General features: G+C 42.8%; 1 protein-coding gene across 2 annotated transcripts in view; it reads right to left on the bottom strand.

Annotated features, from left to right (window-relative positions):
• The window catches only part of RASGRF2 (Ras protein specific guanine nucleotide releasing factor 2), a 130,364-nt gene extending 118,660 nt beyond the window's left edge, over window positions 1-11,704 (bottom strand). For both annotated transcript variants that reach the window (XM_074166071.1, XM_074166072.1), the window contains exon 1: window positions 11,420-11,704. In XM_074166071.1, the coding sequence (XP_074022172.1) occupies window positions 11,420-11,704 (285 nt within the window). The remainder of the gene's footprint in view (window positions 1-11,419) is intronic.
• Between the last annotated feature and the right edge of the window lie 4,645 nt (window positions 11,705-16,349).

The following is a 16,349-nucleotide window of genomic DNA, read 5'->3' as shown; positions in this document are numbered from 1 at the left end:
TTCCATCTGCAGCAGGCAGCAAAAATATGACCAAAACCCTAGTCTAGGGCCTGCAAGCTTACACCTACTACAATAACAAATCTGCACCAAAATGTATTGTCTCTGTCTGGTTGTTTCCGTAACGTATGTCATGTGGGTCAAAAAGCTTCATTTTTTCACATGCATTTGTACCTCAATTTCATGTTGTTTTTTATTTTGGTTTTTTGGAGGTTGGGAGTTTTTTTTCAGTTTTTGGCATTAGATTACAAAGCCAGGTACACAGAGATTAGGAGAAGCGCCGCATCTGAGGCTGCCTTGTGCATTGTTAATTTAGGCCCAGGTGTGCAAGCATAATGATTGCAGTCCTTTATTACATGATTCTTCTCTCAGGAGATCCTACCTCAGTTACCACCTACAAGTGAGATATGACTTCATATTTTGCTTTATCTTGATTCTTGAATGCACATCTCCCTGCTTTATCTATTGCACACTAATCAGCAAAGTTCAGAAACTTCTTACGTGATGAAGTGTCCTGTGACACTTTTCATGACATCTTTCAGATGCTTCCTTTGAATTAACACATTTATTTTCACAACGGCCAGTGAGGTAAGAAGGAATTACTGCAAATATGGTCAGCACAAAATCCAGCCATTTCAGATGCAGCTCAATTTGGATGCCCGAAAAAAATCGCCCTTTGGTATTTAAAATGGCACTTTTATTTGTTTTAACCACTGTTTTCACAGAGATCAGTTCTACCTTTGGGTGCCTAGCTCTTGTGCCAAGCTGGGTCCCCAAAATAAGGAATGATTAATTACCATAAAACACCTCATGGATGCAATTTGTGCAATTTTTCACAGAGATTCTAGGCAAAAGACAGAACCCAGTCCCCACAGGTGGTATTCGGATTTTACCACAAAATCATCTTTCTCTTCCTGCAGCCTCGTGCCTCACATACCACAAATGCTCAGAAAAGGGGAGGGAAGCAGAAAAGTCCTATAGGAAATTACCCCCTTAGGGATATTAATCGCAATTCTTCTCTTGAATACTTTATGAGAAAGGAGTCCCAGGAAAGAAACATATCTCCTGAAACTGCAGAGCACACCACATCACAGAAGAAAGCTGGGCTGACTGCTGGGCTGCTCGAGAAGCCTTGGCTCCATCCTCTGACTGCTGGGTACTCGGTCCTGCAGCCCTACAGCCTGTTCTTACACTGTGTCCACACAACTCCTTGGACTTCACAGGAAAGCAGGAGAGAGGCAGCAAGCATGCACTAATACTTGTAAGGAGCAGCTGCAGGACCAGAGGCTCTGTTCCAGCCCTTGGACCTTACACTGAGCTGGCACCGTGACAGCAGTAGCTGGCTAGCATCCTCCTGGGGGATAACTGCTAGAGGGAGAAGGCACGTACCTCTCCAGCGGGCATTACACTTCCCATCTGCTGCCACAAAAATACTGAGATTCCTGGATCCTGGAAGTCTGGAAGATTCAGACTCTGGAAGCACCAGGTCATCTGGATCTTCTCCCCACCACTGTTCCTCAGCTCGCCTCCTATTCTTTTCAGTCACCATACATTTCTTGGGGCAAGAAAGCTACAAACAAAAGACCTCACAGACACAAAAACAACAAATAAAGCTGAGTACCATCCCAGGAGCCCTCATGTGCTTGATGTTCCTGGTCAATCCCTAAGAATATGTCCCGGTTTGAAGTAAAACCAAACCAATTTTCTGTTCCATAATTTTACATCTTAGCTAGGCCTCCTCTAACTCTCTGAAATTAACGGCATATTGTGGAGAAAACTGCTCGTTCTCAGAATGGTAAGACCAATGTTTGTGCTCCATGCCAAGGAATGGTGTGCAGGGAGGCCCTTGCTTATACTTATTGCTGTAACGACCAAGGTCAGCCCATTTCGTTATTTGCCCCTTAGAGGGTCAGAAACGGAAAAACATAGAGGGGTCACATCGGTGGGGAGGAGCGGACAGGACAGGTGACCCAAACCTGACCAAGTGGGGTATTCCATCCCATCTGCCCCATGCTCAGTATAAAAGCTGAGGGATCAAAGGGTCAGCCCCCTTCCTGCGATGGCCGACATCCAGAGAGGACTCTGTCTATTCATCTGCCTTTGATCCCAATCCGTGTGTTCCTGACTCCAGAGCTGGAATCCAGTTCCCACTCGTCGCTGAGTCCAGTCTGGGACTTCCCCAGTGCCTGCCGGTGACGTGACTGTCATCCTGGTAGCCTGATACGGTTTTGTATATATTGTATCTATTTCATTATTTTCTTTTTTTTGTTTGTTTTCTTTTATTTTAATATTAAATCTTCATTAAAGTAGTTTAGTTCATTCTAAACTTCTAAATCTCCTTATCTCTTCCTCTCTCTTCTTTTGTGGGGGGAGGGGGGGGGGGGGGAGGGCCATCTGTCAGTCTGGTTTTGGTAAATTCGGCCGAAACCATGACAGAATAGGTAAGAATACTTATGCTATCAAATATAATAGCAGTTTTACCACCTCAGTGTCATTTACTACTGTTCTTCCCTTCATCTGTACACACAAATATCTGCATGACTAGTGATGACATTGCACAGATATCAGTGTTGGATCCCTCCACTCTTCTGCCAGTTTTTCTTCTATCTTTCTCTTAAAAGACCATTGCAGCTGACCCACAACTTTTAAATTATCCCCAACAGGTTTATTAGGAAGAAGTACTTTTACTATTTCTCTAAATTTTTTCTGAGCGCCAAACAGAAGAAAATATGGCTAGTAAAAAAGGCTGCAATTTCCTTGTCATGCCTGAGCATCCACGAATGCATGAGGTTAAAAATGAATTCCTGATTTCATTCTGGAGGACATCAGAGAGATTCTGTCAAAGTCACTGAACACAATCTCCACAATTCCAGAGAAGAATATAAAATCTTTGGCATTTGCTGAAACAGGAGAAACAACTTGTGTAAGAGAGAAGAAGTGAACAGAAAGCAGAAAGAAAAAGAACCATTGGTCACCTGCAATCATGCTGAACTTCCAACATCTGAGGGTCCAGCGCATATCTAAAACATCTAACATAAAACAGCAATAAAGTAGTATGGTTTAGGATCCAGTATGGTAGATTTCAGAACTTTGTCTACAGCCATGAACACTCAAACCTCATAGCTGGCTGGGTGAAAAAACAGTAGATGTTCCCCGTGACAGCAGCAGAACACGTTATCTGAGGTGCCCGGGACATATGTGAGCCCGACGCCTGAGTTCAACAGTCCACTGAGATTTAGTCACTACTCTTGGTGGGGTCTGTTCAGTTTAACAAATGTAGACACCTAATTCAGGATGGGGTGACTAATTCTCCAGGCTTCACTGACTGTATTTGCTGCGACTCCACTGTCTGCACTGTCCCCAAAAATGGGGCACCTAAAGTGGCATGACGAGTGTCCTACTCTACATTCCACGACTGCAATTATATAGACATCTACAGCAAGTTTAAAATGTATTCAAAGAATGCCAAATAGAGGCACAACATTTAAAGAAAAAGCTATGTAATGAGCTTGCAGAGTTCAGAAGGTTGCAAAGGACACACCGTACTGCAATGGAAACCTTGCAGTAATTGGGGAACTTGAACCACACTAGGTCAAAACTGCAGAACGATTAGGCAGCAGGTAATTTCTGTTGTTCAGCCATTAAACCAAAGTCAAAAACTCAAAAGGCAAAAAATGGACAAAAGTCACTGTTCCACAGTACCATGAGAAGAAAGGGGAGAACTATAAGAGGAAGACAGCATATAAACCCAGATTCTTTCCAATAGGTACAGCATTTAACTCTTAAAAGACAATCCATTTTTTTCAAAAGAAGCAGTGGAATTAGAGCTGTCACAATAAAATGTTTCCACTGTAAAACAGTGGAAGTAAGATCACTTATGACTATATAGCTCAATTCAGAATTGGTACTTTATAAACACTTCCAATAAAACTGTGTTAGTTCTGAGCTCATGGAAAATACAATGGAAATATTTAAATGGCTGCATTGAATTGGGGAAGCCTCTGCTTTTATATATACTGATTCTGTACCTCAAACAGAAAACCTTATGGGATTGGTACATCAAAAAAAAACATTGGAAGCTAGATTGTAAGCATATGTTCCTAGACATCTAGTGCAGAACAGAGTGTTAAAAAAAAAAACCTTCTCCCTCAATTTATCTTCAGCATCAGTAATGGCTGGTAGACAGAAAAAACTGAAAAGGGACACTATGTGGAATCTTGTTTTCCTTCAGCTGTGTGAACAGGCGGATGACACTGTCTTTCTAAATTGCTGTGGCTGATCAACAATCAGGCAACAAACAAACATCAACATTGTTTTCAATCCAGACGTAATCTACCCACACCTTCCCCAGCAGATCCATGAAAGAGTACCTAAATTTGGCCAGTCCATCACCACTTGAGTAAGCACAAAGTGAGAACGCTTATCACACGCATACTGAAAAATGGGTTAGTGTTGCCTCAGACTCGGCAGCAGCCGTGGTACCAAACTTGCTTTGAAACAGCGGATCTAGAGAAGTGTGTTCCTGCCAGCAGCAAAATCTGTCACTAAGAATGGCAAATAGCAGCGGATTGGTATTTTCAAACGTCACTATCTTCACCAGCTGCATGATGTCTATATTAATGATTTACTGCACTGACAGGCTTCTTTTTGGTGTGAATTTGCTCCACCGTATGTGGAAGTCACACAGTGGGACACTACCTAGAGTGCCCTGCTTGCAGTGCAGGTCCTGAGCAACCAGCTCTCTAGATGTCCGTTACGCACTGCCAACCGGGTTGGACATCATTGTTGCTCAAGATGGAATGTGGATATAAGCACCAGGAACCCATAATGGGCTGCATGGAAATGCCCCTTCCCTCTTTGGAAAAACTACCCAGTAATGCAGATGTTCTGCAAGCAATATGCACAAGACTGGTAATTATATGTGGCCAATTTGAGCACGAAATTCTCAGGATGGAAAATCCTCAGCAAGTGGATAAAAAAAAATAATGCTGCTGTATTACTAATGATGACATTTTAATACATAATATATGAATATATAAAGACTGATAATGTTGCCAGATTACTACAGAAATAGAAGTAGCTCTGCCTGGATCTTCTATTCAGGTACACGGTGAGACATTAAAACAGGTGGCATGTTACAAGAAAACAGGGTACGTGCCTTGGATGATGATGAAGAAGAAAACTACCAAATCTATTTTAGAAGTTAAATAAAGGCAAATTAAGATAAATGAAGTATAATTGTTCGCCTGATCAGGGTGAACTTACTATTTTTGAGCTCTTTTATTGTTTTCTACAAATCTTGTCTTACATTTGAGGAACTAAACAGATCATGCAAAATCAATACAACTTTGGCAACAAAAGACAGAAAGCAAAAGTAGTAGCAGCATTGACTGTAAGACTGGTGGAAGAATGAAACTGGTGTTAAGCTGTTACGATACTTCATTTTAAATGTAATTTAAGGATTCACATCATTGTGAGCTACACAGCTGTACGTAGGTTCTGGTCACTCTGTACAGCGTTCTCCTGAAGTTTAAGGCTAAGAAGGTGGAACACGTTATTCTTACATGCGAAGTGTCAGTGTGGCGGGTTTGGTCTTTATGCTTTGGGATGCATTTCCGATTCAGTTCTAACCTGATTCCAGCCTTTCGCTCGCTGACATTTCACCTGTTAGCTAAAAGGATTTCCCAGCAACTCCACAAATAAGCCTTTGCCAAATATAATTTGCCTTGGGATCTAATTATTTTTCCAATAACTTAATTAAGGAGTATGCACTTCTGTTAAAGCATAATGTAGCATTTCAGGATCTTACAATACCTCACAGAGGAATGTTAAGGATTTCACCCCATGGTTTTTCTTCAATAAAACTCTGTTTCACCAAAATCTGGACTTACTACAATCACTGCCGGTGTTCTTTTAATTACTCTTTAAGATATTCAAGTGGTGCCTTTTGTTGCCTTTTGCACCTCAAGCGTGAGACACACTCAAGAACAGAAAACAACAGCTCAGGCTCCAGTTTCTGACCCAAGACATTTAACACGGACTAAGGTAGCCAAAGGTTTACTATTAAACTTTTCAATGGCATCAATATTCTTTGAGTTATGTCTGTGTGGATTTAACTAAACTTTCCAGAGGAGGGCATTTAAAAAATAAACTAGATCTACCTGTAACTGACTTCTCAGCTGGGCATATTTCCTGCTTTTGCGTAGTCACAAATGGCCCATTTCATAACTCTACAGCAGAAAAGTATATTCTCAAGAGTTAGAATGAAATGCTTAAAATATGCTTAAATTTTGGCAAAATAGCAACAACTATGGCCATGAGATTTTTCTCTTCTCATTATACCCGAAATGTGGTCATTACTAAGCAAGCAGGTAACCACGAAACATGTATCAAATACCAAAGTTCAGTCCCTGGAGAGATCACAAGGGTTATACTTTTCTATTTATTTACCGCCTGTGGCCTTAGGACAGAAAGCGCACTGCAAATTCACTTTACAGTTCAGTGCGAAAAGCCAGAGGCAACCCCTTTTGATGCACCTTGCCTTAAGCACAATGTCAGCAATTCATTTCCCAGCTACTCCTTAAATGCGTCTCAAAATGGTTTGAACCCATGTATTTCTTCAAAGTGCCCACAAACTGCATCGTCTCATGACAGTGACGGAAGGACAGAGGGGGCACAGGGGTTACCTGGGAAAGCAAACAAGAGCTAGTTACCCCAAAGTTATCTTCACACAAGAACCAACTAAAGACTCTTTTCTGAGTGGGTCTTACAGCAACATTAATCCAAATAGCACCAGTATCTTAAAACTTTCCCACTGGCCATCTTTTTTAATTAACTCCTTGTGTTGAAGATAGTCCATCCAAAAAAAAAAAAAAAAGAGTGCAGAGGGGAAAAAAAAACCAACAAATCTTTTTCTTCTCAGATACTGAGAAGACAAATTCATCTCTTTTTTTAAATGCTGCAGGAAATTTTTAAAACACGGGCATCTCTGGTGGACCTTTGCACTGAAAAATCCCAGGGAGTTACTTGCCCACATGCAAGCAGTGAGATTTATGGACAATATTACACCTAAAAGTGGCAAGCTATCTTGCCAAAAGATAACACCACTCCTCAGCTATCTCCTACATATAACAGACAGAGGATGCCAAACACCACAGGGGTGGTTTTTTTCCCAATAAAAGTGAAGAAATGAACTTTTAATTCATTATATGTTCAGAAAAAAATGACCTTTAAACACTGTTGCTAGGTTTTATATACACTGAATTAGCAGTGAGGTACAGCAAAAGCTGTTGGTGGCATATGCCTGCCTTATCACTTCAAGGAATGTATGTAAAACAGAGAAGTTTCAAACAAAATCACCGTGTCCTTTATAAAATAAATACAGAGCTACAGTAAGCAGAAAAAAAATGAAATAATTGGATTCTGTTAATCTGTGGGGACATGGACTTAATACTGCATTTAATTTTGCTAAGTGGGAGGAAGATTATTGCAGACAACATACAAAGAATAGTCTCTGCTCAAATCGTATAACATTTACAAGCTTAAATACTCCGAGACAGTTATTAATAACTATATCAGAACATTTCCATGTATTCAATCCACAGTTATGAAAGAAACTAAACATATAGGCCTCCTCCCAATGTAGACAATAATAATAATAATAATATTTACATTCCTCTACTCACATGCTTCCAACAGTCTTTTAAAAAAAAAAGATCTGTGAACTTGCTGGATCACAAGTGCAGCCTCCTATGAAACACTGCAGAAAGCATAATTTTTAGGCATGTTATTTTACTTTTGAAAGAGCCTAGCTACTCACTGAGACAAAGCCATTCTCTTCTCAGAGTTCCTGAAACAAAAGCTGAAATTCATTCTCATCAAGTCTGTCATTGTCACAGCGGAGGACTTGTTGGGAGCTGCACTTGTTTACAGCCTACGGCTCCTGCAGGAAGAAGCAGTTTAACCAATACCAGAATTTGAGCTTTTCACATGTAGTATTTTCACGTCCTGATTTGCTGTTTTGAAACTCAGCTTCTTCCACATTGTTGTTTTTTTCAATAAATCTGTCTTTTTTTTCCTGAATGTGAAATCAGAGTGGATAGCAACACCTGTTTGGCATTTACAAAAACTCTTCTAAAATCTGAGGGAGATCAAAACACTTTTCCTTAAAAATAAAAACTCCCCCTACAAATCATATAATATCTACAACATACTCGATTGGATCCCATATTCACAGAGTATCAACTGATTCATGCTTTATGCAGTTTGTTAATATTAAGAAAGGTACTGTACTTTTAGAAGAATTTGCTTTGAAGCAGATATCCTTCTGAAGGAAAAAATATACTAATATCTTAATGGAAAAGACAAAAAAAAGTGCATTCTGTCATTGCAATTTTTTTCCAAGCTCTTAATACTTTAATATTACAGCAAATCTTATGAAGGCATTTGGCATCTTCCACAAAACGCTGTAGTGGTTCCTGTAATGCTTTAATGTCCCCCTCATGATGGACTGCTGGAAGGGCATAACAGCAGCAGCAGTGGTTAAATGTGAAATCATTAAGCTGCTGGGCTTGTCGGGAGCTGGGTACCCAAACCTGAACACATCTGTTGACTGAAATACAGTCTCTGGCATAGGGAAGTACAGGTCCGACACTCTCCCCACTGAACTCTTGACAACTCCTCAGCACAGTTCTTACCTGGCATATGACTTGACAAGCAATGCTTAAACAACCCAAACTAAAATTAAAGGCATCTGCAAACTGAGGGAAACAAAATATATTTGTTCTGCATGCATTTTCCATAATCTTCAGTTACATAAATTAAAGAAAATGCATTGCTTTTTCAAAGGATGCTGATGAAGCTCTTTCGTGTGATTAATTCTTCTTCCTTTCTCCCCCTCATTTGTGTAATTTTATAACACATATCACACTAATGTCTAAATTAGGTAGGTAAATAAATTAGGTAAATAAAATTTACCTAGGTAAATAAAGGTAAATATTTACCTAGGTAAATAAAACCCAGACTAAAAGAGATTATTTTTTCCTTCTTTCTCTTTGGAAGAGTGATCTGATTCTTTAAAAACTGGCATAGAGCTTCTCATTTTTTTCATTCCATTAATACATTTGTGTGGTTAAATCAAAGCAAATGAAATCTAGGCAGTATTTTTACACTGCCAGTAGTTAACTTGTACAACACTGAGTTTTCATTATCATCTGATTAAAATAATTTTGTCTTCCTCTGCTAATAAACTGAAGGTTCACAGTTTATTACTTCACACCTGTAAGAATATGAGCACATATTCTGAATAAAAAGAGCTGTTTAATTTTCAAATATTTACCTTTTTTTCCTTGTATTTGATCAGTTTTAGTCACTGAGAGAGTTTCCTGTACACCCTAGTAAAGGTTTGTGTCTGTATGAATATACAAATGAGGGTACACTTTAATGAGTAAACATCTGTAAAAACTACTAACACTCCAAAACTTTATTCTGCATCAAATGAAAGATGAACAGGAAGAAGATATTTGCTGATGGTCTGCCATCACTGCTACCATCTGAAGGTCTGGAAAAATTCAAACTAGGATCCCATGGAAAAAAAATCTGTAGTGTCCTTCTGACTCTTTAATAGCACTCTGCTATTGTTAAAAACACACACATAGTTGATGTTTAAAGCAAAGCAAAATTCAGCTTCATCCCCTGTAATTATTTTGTCTCTGCACCACTACCAAATGTAATTACAAACAACTCAGACATTCATCACTATATAAAAGCACAGCTTAAGATTCCTGGAGAACAGATACGGAAAGACATTGTTTTCACACAGTTCTCTTAGTCAAGCCGTAGTTTAACAACACTACCAATAAACAAGTGTACTAAGCCAATGTAAAGAGACAGGGAAGAATTCATGTTTAATTTCATCTAGGGAATCCTCCAGTATTTCATTTATCAACGCTTATGAAAACATGTCTCAAAGCAATAAGCAACAACGTGACGGATGAATACGACATAGCTACAACCATCCCAACTTCCCAAAGTTCACTGGCTTAACTACATACTATCTCAAAGGCTGCTTAAGCATGAAAGTATTTGTTCTAAATGGGCAAAAAAGCACAGACATAGGACAAGGTTCTGAGCTCTTCTTGCAAAGCTGTAACACTATCACAGCACGCAGATGTGCCAGTTTCCAGGAGCTGGCTTAGATCTGCGTCCCTTCTTCGCAATCAGCAGTAAATGCCTGCAGCCAGCTCAAAACCACCCTCCTTAACAGTTACCCAAACTTTTCCAAACCAGTTTGACACCTGTTTGGTTTCTCCTGTTGGGGGAGAAAGGCACCAGGGCATGCCAGATGCAGATTCAAACAAATTTCAACCGGGTGGCAAATTAGATCCCGCATTTACATGAGGCAAGAGGAGGCGTGTGGTTGGGATACCCGATCTCTATCTATGCTGAACAACAACACCGTCCTCTTCTTCACAGTTATGTAATACACAGATAGTACTTAACCACTCGCTTGTTGGACACATGCCTGTCAAACTGATCAGATTTCAGGTTTGGAGGGGGTGGGGGGAAAGGGGAAGGAATTTGGCAGTTCACGCATTAGGAACCATCACCCCTCACGGGAATGAATCCCAGAAAAGCTTTCAGCGTCCCTCGCCCCATGAAAGCCAGGCAAGATCAGGCTGGAGCGTTGCGCCACCATTTCTATCGCAAGCACAATCGGCTTCGCAACACCTGCCTGGCAAAGAACCCGCCGACTCCTGCTGAACGGCAGGCTGTAAATCAGGGCACATGCTCACCCAGCCACTGGCCTGGCTCTTGGAGGGATTCCCAGGGGAGAGCTGAGAGCCTGTTACCCCTCACAGCATCGCTGTGCCAGGCAGCAGCCCCACAGCTGCCCAGGGACAAACTCCGTGACTCCTCAGAGTCCCCCTGCGTTGTTTCAGTACTTTGGCCCCTCGCACCCTCTGTTTGCTGAGTTTGGTTGGAAATGCGCAGCCATATCGTTCAAGCCTTGGCATCAAGATGACTAAACACCTAGTTTGTGTGATGCTACTCTCCGGGCACTCTACTGAAATACGGTGTTCACACACCGGGGGGGGGGGGGGGGGGGCGGGAAGAGTCAGGGAGGAAGGAAGACTCATTAGACGGGATGGGAAAGCCACTTTCTGCGCGGCTGCTGCTCTTTCGAGCGCCACAGGAGCGGCAGCGAGCTCCCCGCCGGGGCCTGGGGACCGGGAACAGTCACTGTGACCCTCCCGGGGGGATGGAGGGGAGGCGGCCCGGACGCCCCGACGGCCAGAGCTTTCGCTCTCCCCTCGCACCCTGCCTGCCCTCCTCCCTCTCTCCATCCCTACATCCCTCCCGCCCCGCTGCCGTGCCCGCGGGGAGCGGGGCGGCCGTCGGGCTGCCCCCGGCGCGGCTGTACCTGCTTCTCCAGCGCAGCATCCTTGGCGCTGCCGGCGGCGGAGCCCTTGGGAGCCGGCACCCTCTCGCAGTTGCAGCCCTCCAGCATGTACATGCCGGCGGGGCGGGCGCTCTGCTCCCCCTCGAAGTAGAAGAGCACGTTTTGGTAAAGAGCGAACCACTTTTCGTGCCAGCGGTTGGTCTCCGCCGTCTTCTTGCTCAGGTAGCCCCGCTTGGTGCCTTCCTTGCGGGCCAGCAGCGCCAGGTACAGGGCGTGCCCCTCGTTGTACCGCACGCTCTTCTGCATGGTGGCCGCCGGCAGCCCGCGGCCACTCGCACCGGCCGAAGGGCAACCTCCGCGGGCGCTCAGCGCGCCGGTACCGGCTGCGCCGCGCCGCGGCAGCGCTTCATGGGCGCCGGCACGCACCGACGGGCGGCACCCGCCCCCCCTCCGCCCCTCCGAGCTCCGCCCGCCCCCCGGGGGCGGCTGCCGCTAAACCCGCCGCGGCATCCCACCCGTGTCCGTCCCCTCCGTGTCCCCGTCCCCCCTCCCCGCGCCGCCTCCTCGACGCCCCGCGGGAAGAGAGCGCAGGGGGTGGCGGAGAGAGATGCTCCGTCCCCCGTCGTCGTCGTCGTCCCCCCTCCCGCCCCTCCCCGGGCAACTCCGGCGTGACGTGGAGGGATCAGCCGTAATCCGCTTTGGAGAGCGATTTAAAGAGCAAAATCGCCGCCGCCGCAGAGCCCCGGTCCCTCCCTCCGCCCGGCGGCGGGGCCGCCTCCCTCCCCACGGGGGTGGGGGGCGGGACACGGGGGGGGCACCGAGCGGCCCCGGGGTTGGGGATGGGGTTGTCGGATGTGGCACCTGCGGGCTGGACGGGACGGGGGCGGGAGCCGCTGGGTGTTTTGGGGCTTGCGGTCGGTTTGCCGGTAGTTTTTCGCCTTTTCGCTTCTGTTGAGTGAAAAATCTTGGAAAGTGGCAGGGCTGGGTGAGCGCGGCTGCGAGAGTCGGCAACTTCGCTTTCGGGCTGCGTGGCAGATGAAAGCAAAAGCGAGAAGGGAAACCCGAGCGGGAACGCCAGAAAACCCGTTAGTTTTAAACCCGATATTCACATTGTTTAAAGGCCGGGGCGGGGGGGGGGGGGGGGGGAGAAGGGGGGAAAGTGAGGGGCTGGAGGGGGTCTCACCCCGGGGATCGACGTCCCCGCACCTCCCCGGGGATCCCTGTGGTGAGCACACAAGCCGGCCAGGGCTGCAGGAAGCCTGGCGTGTGTCAGGGCTGGCTGGCTGCAGGCGGGGACAGTTTTTATAGATCCCTGCACCAGGCAGCATCGCGGCGGGAGCAGCCTCCAGCCCCGGCGGGATGAGCCTGGGGACAGCCGAGGGAAGGGGGGTGGCTCGTCACCTCCCTCCCGAGAAGCAGGTCTGTACGCGCTTCGGCTTGGAGAGGAGCTACTCGGGTTTATTTTTACACCGAGTTCAGCAGGGTTTTGTTTCTGCTGCCAGGGCAGTGGGGTGAGGGCACGAGTAGACCTGAATTATATATAAAAAAAAAATAAAATATTAAGATCTGGCAAAGGAGCTGGTATCAAGAATTGTTTTACATAAAACATAAGCAATATGGAAATTCCTACCAACTAGAGGATCCTGCACCTTTAATTTACCAAATTATTTAAACTGCCTTTTAAGGCTCTTTCATGAAAAGACAATTGAAACTCTTTAATTTAAAAACGTATTTTGCATATGTAGCTTTCTGTCTCTTTTGCTTTACCAAGCCTTATGAGTAAGAAAGAAAATTGATTCTCTTACTGACTGTCCGAACAAAAATGTGAAAATTACAATACTCAGTATGTTGTATAATGCACAGAATGAGTTAGAAAATATTCCCTGTGTGATCTCTGTCAGTGATTATGATTTTGAGTCTTATTTAGAGGAGCTGTGGAACCATGTGGAGTTTTAAGGCTCCCTTTCTGTGAACAGAGAACTTTGTATTAGAAGAACCAAGCAGATGCACAAATCCTGCTGGAGCTGACTACTTTGCCTTGTGGCTTCACATTGTGCAATTTGAGTTCAACACATAATGTCCAGCGAAGTCCAGGTTTTGGACAGGGATTGAAGATCATTTGGATGATTTGCATGTATGAAATAACTCTTAATCTTGCGTACCTATGACTGGGCTCTTACTTGCCTCTTGCGATGCATCTTTAATTCAGTTTCACTCTGCTGGTGCTAGCCAAGTCAGTATTAACTCAGTGTGTGAAATTTCCTGGGATACTGCATCTCTTGATGTTAGTTAATGGCAAGGCAGTAAAACTCAGGGAAAGAAGCAGACTGCAACTCAAAAGAGTTTTCAGTTACTTGACACTAAGCGAATAGTTAGTCCTTTCCAAAACAAACACATCATATATCATGACCGAATGCTACACTAAGAACCCATCTTGGCCAAGATAAGGTTGCACGTTTGTGTCCCAACTTATGTAATTTGAACGTTAATAAAGCTATTGCATAAATCCGAAGTGACTACACACCATCTATTCTACCACAACACCTGAGACATACCATGAAAATAAATGACAGGAGTTAAATTTTAACTACAAAATAAAGAAAGAGAGGGTTTCCTTTTATTACATCATTTTCTCCTAGACACGCAGGCCTTTTTCCTAAGCTGAAAATGTTGAATATGTCATTGCACAGCAATCCATAGGAATTATGAGGCATCTAATGTTCCTTTTCACTACAGTGAACGCTGATTGTATAATCATCATGAATTCCTGTGCTTTATTGTTCAAAGTATGATTTAGTTCTCTCAATGATATTTTATTACTTGACCGCTCTTATAAAAACACAACCTAGTTTTTATTGCTTTAAATATCTACTACATATCTATGTGCCTATACACTATCTAATACATCTAAACACATGTAAGTATGATTATTTTTTTTTATTTATTTCTTCATTACCAAGAATAAAGAAGGGTTGGTTTGTGGTTTTTAAAAAAGAAATTCTAGGCCAAATTCATATGTATGAACAAGATCGAGTTACATGTGATGTAGAGGAGTCTGTTGATGTAATTTATTCCATGAAGCTCTGAATAAAAGAACATACAGATAAGCACACTATTTTACTTTATTTTAAATCTTTCCTATCTAACTCATGCTTTTTGCATATTTTCATTCCAGAGGATTCGTTTATAAAACCACTTTCCCGAGTATTGTGTTATTATAGGCCCCAAGGAGCTTTCTGTAAAACTATGGTGGAAAGTTGTGGTCACATATCAGCTGAGATAATTTAACACATTTAGCCTACATTTATCTTGAAATTTCCATTGGGAACTAATTCACTGTGTGTTGTTCAAAGCTATCATATATATTGAAATACATAGTGTCATGTGACAGTGCAATTTCTGATTCTGATACCCTGAAGTGACCACAAGAGCTTGGGGGGCAGGTCAGTGAGTTGTGACTCTTCTGAGTGACAGGTGACAGGAAAATGTATTTCAGAAAGTATGTTAAATTTAGGCCTCTATTATGTAAAACAACTTGGAAAAAATACTATTAATGTAATGGTAATAAAAATTTATTAAAGCAATGGAAAAGTGTTGTTATAGTATCATTTTTATGTGTGAGTTTGTATGTATGTGCTCTATGCTGTTATACATTTGGAATGCTTATTTATCACTAAATTAGGATAGTAAATCATTATTTACCTTTTCATGTCAAGGTAACATATCAAATAATACAAAACAATTTTGTAAAGCTGTTGAATGGCTGCTACAATGTCTTATGGGGAAGAAACTAGGTTTTACTAAGAATATACCTATATATCTCCTTTTATATATTGTCTGAAAAGTAGGACTGAATTAGTATCGTCTTTGTAATTTTACTTACACAGTTTTGCTGACATAATGATTTACTCTTCAAGGCACAAAGCATAATTTGGCTATTTGAAAGGTATTTATAATATTCAGCTGAGATTTAGTTATCTGAAAAAGCATGAAAATTTTCAAACAATATTATATACATTGCTTGTATAGTAAGCCCTGAATATCTTGAAAACAATGGGATATTCTCACTTGTATGGAAATGTCATTTACTTTTTATCTTTCTCCTTTTAAATTACTACAAACAATTTTGTGCTTGCTTAATCTAGCTTTTGATGTCATTTGAGAAGATTTACTTTTCCTATTTTATCCAGACATTTTTGGGGGGAACTCTCTTGGCTAACTGTCTTTAAATCATTGTGTACAGTCATGGTAATTAATTCCTCATGGTTCTTTGGTTTTTTAGCAGCTGGAAGCAAATGTTGGGGTCAGCCTTTCTGTGGAAGAGATATCACTACACATACTCCTTGGTCCTCTGAGAAAGGTGGTGGAACAAGTGTTCATGAGATTCCCTCCTTCAGGAATCCCAGGCCAATCCCTCCCAGGCCTTCCACAGAGAGACACTGAGGGTCATTTCATAGCGAGTCCATGCGAAGCGTGAGTAGCACCTCTGATGCCACTTGCCTGTCTTTGCAAAGAAAAGCGTTTGTGCTCATTTTAAGAAAAAAAGAGCACGGAAGTTCTGCGTGCAGCAGAGACACCTCGTTACAACATACACGAGAGCCGCCTAGCTATTTTGCAGCTCCACACACATTGATGCACATGATTCCAAGGCTCGGAGGAAAGGATTTTTACTGCCACACTGAAGGGTAACAAAGGGACCACTTCTTCCAGGGGGAGATTTCAGCAGAAGGCAGATAATTGCAGATCTTTTACCCATTATGTAGATGAGGATATTATCATCGTGGTTTAATGCCTTAGCCTCTTTGTGCTAAATGCTGCATAAACACAAGAAAAGGGCCCATGCCAGGAACAACTTTAGTCTAAGCATAAAATTAGATTACTAGAGTCAGTCGAAAGGAGAAGCACAAGGACGAGTAAATGCACTTCTTCTTGTGAGAGGCAGCATCCTCCG

The sequence above is a fragment of the Numenius arquata genome, chromosome Z (assembly GCF_964106895.1).
Source record: "Numenius arquata chromosome Z, bNumArq3.hap1.1, whole genome shotgun sequence".
NCBI classification, from domain to species: Eukaryota; Metazoa; Chordata; class Aves; order Charadriiformes; family Scolopacidae; genus Numenius; species Numenius arquata.
The sequence above is the reverse complement of the archived record's forward strand: the minus strand, read 5'-3'. Positions and strand labels throughout refer to the sequence as shown.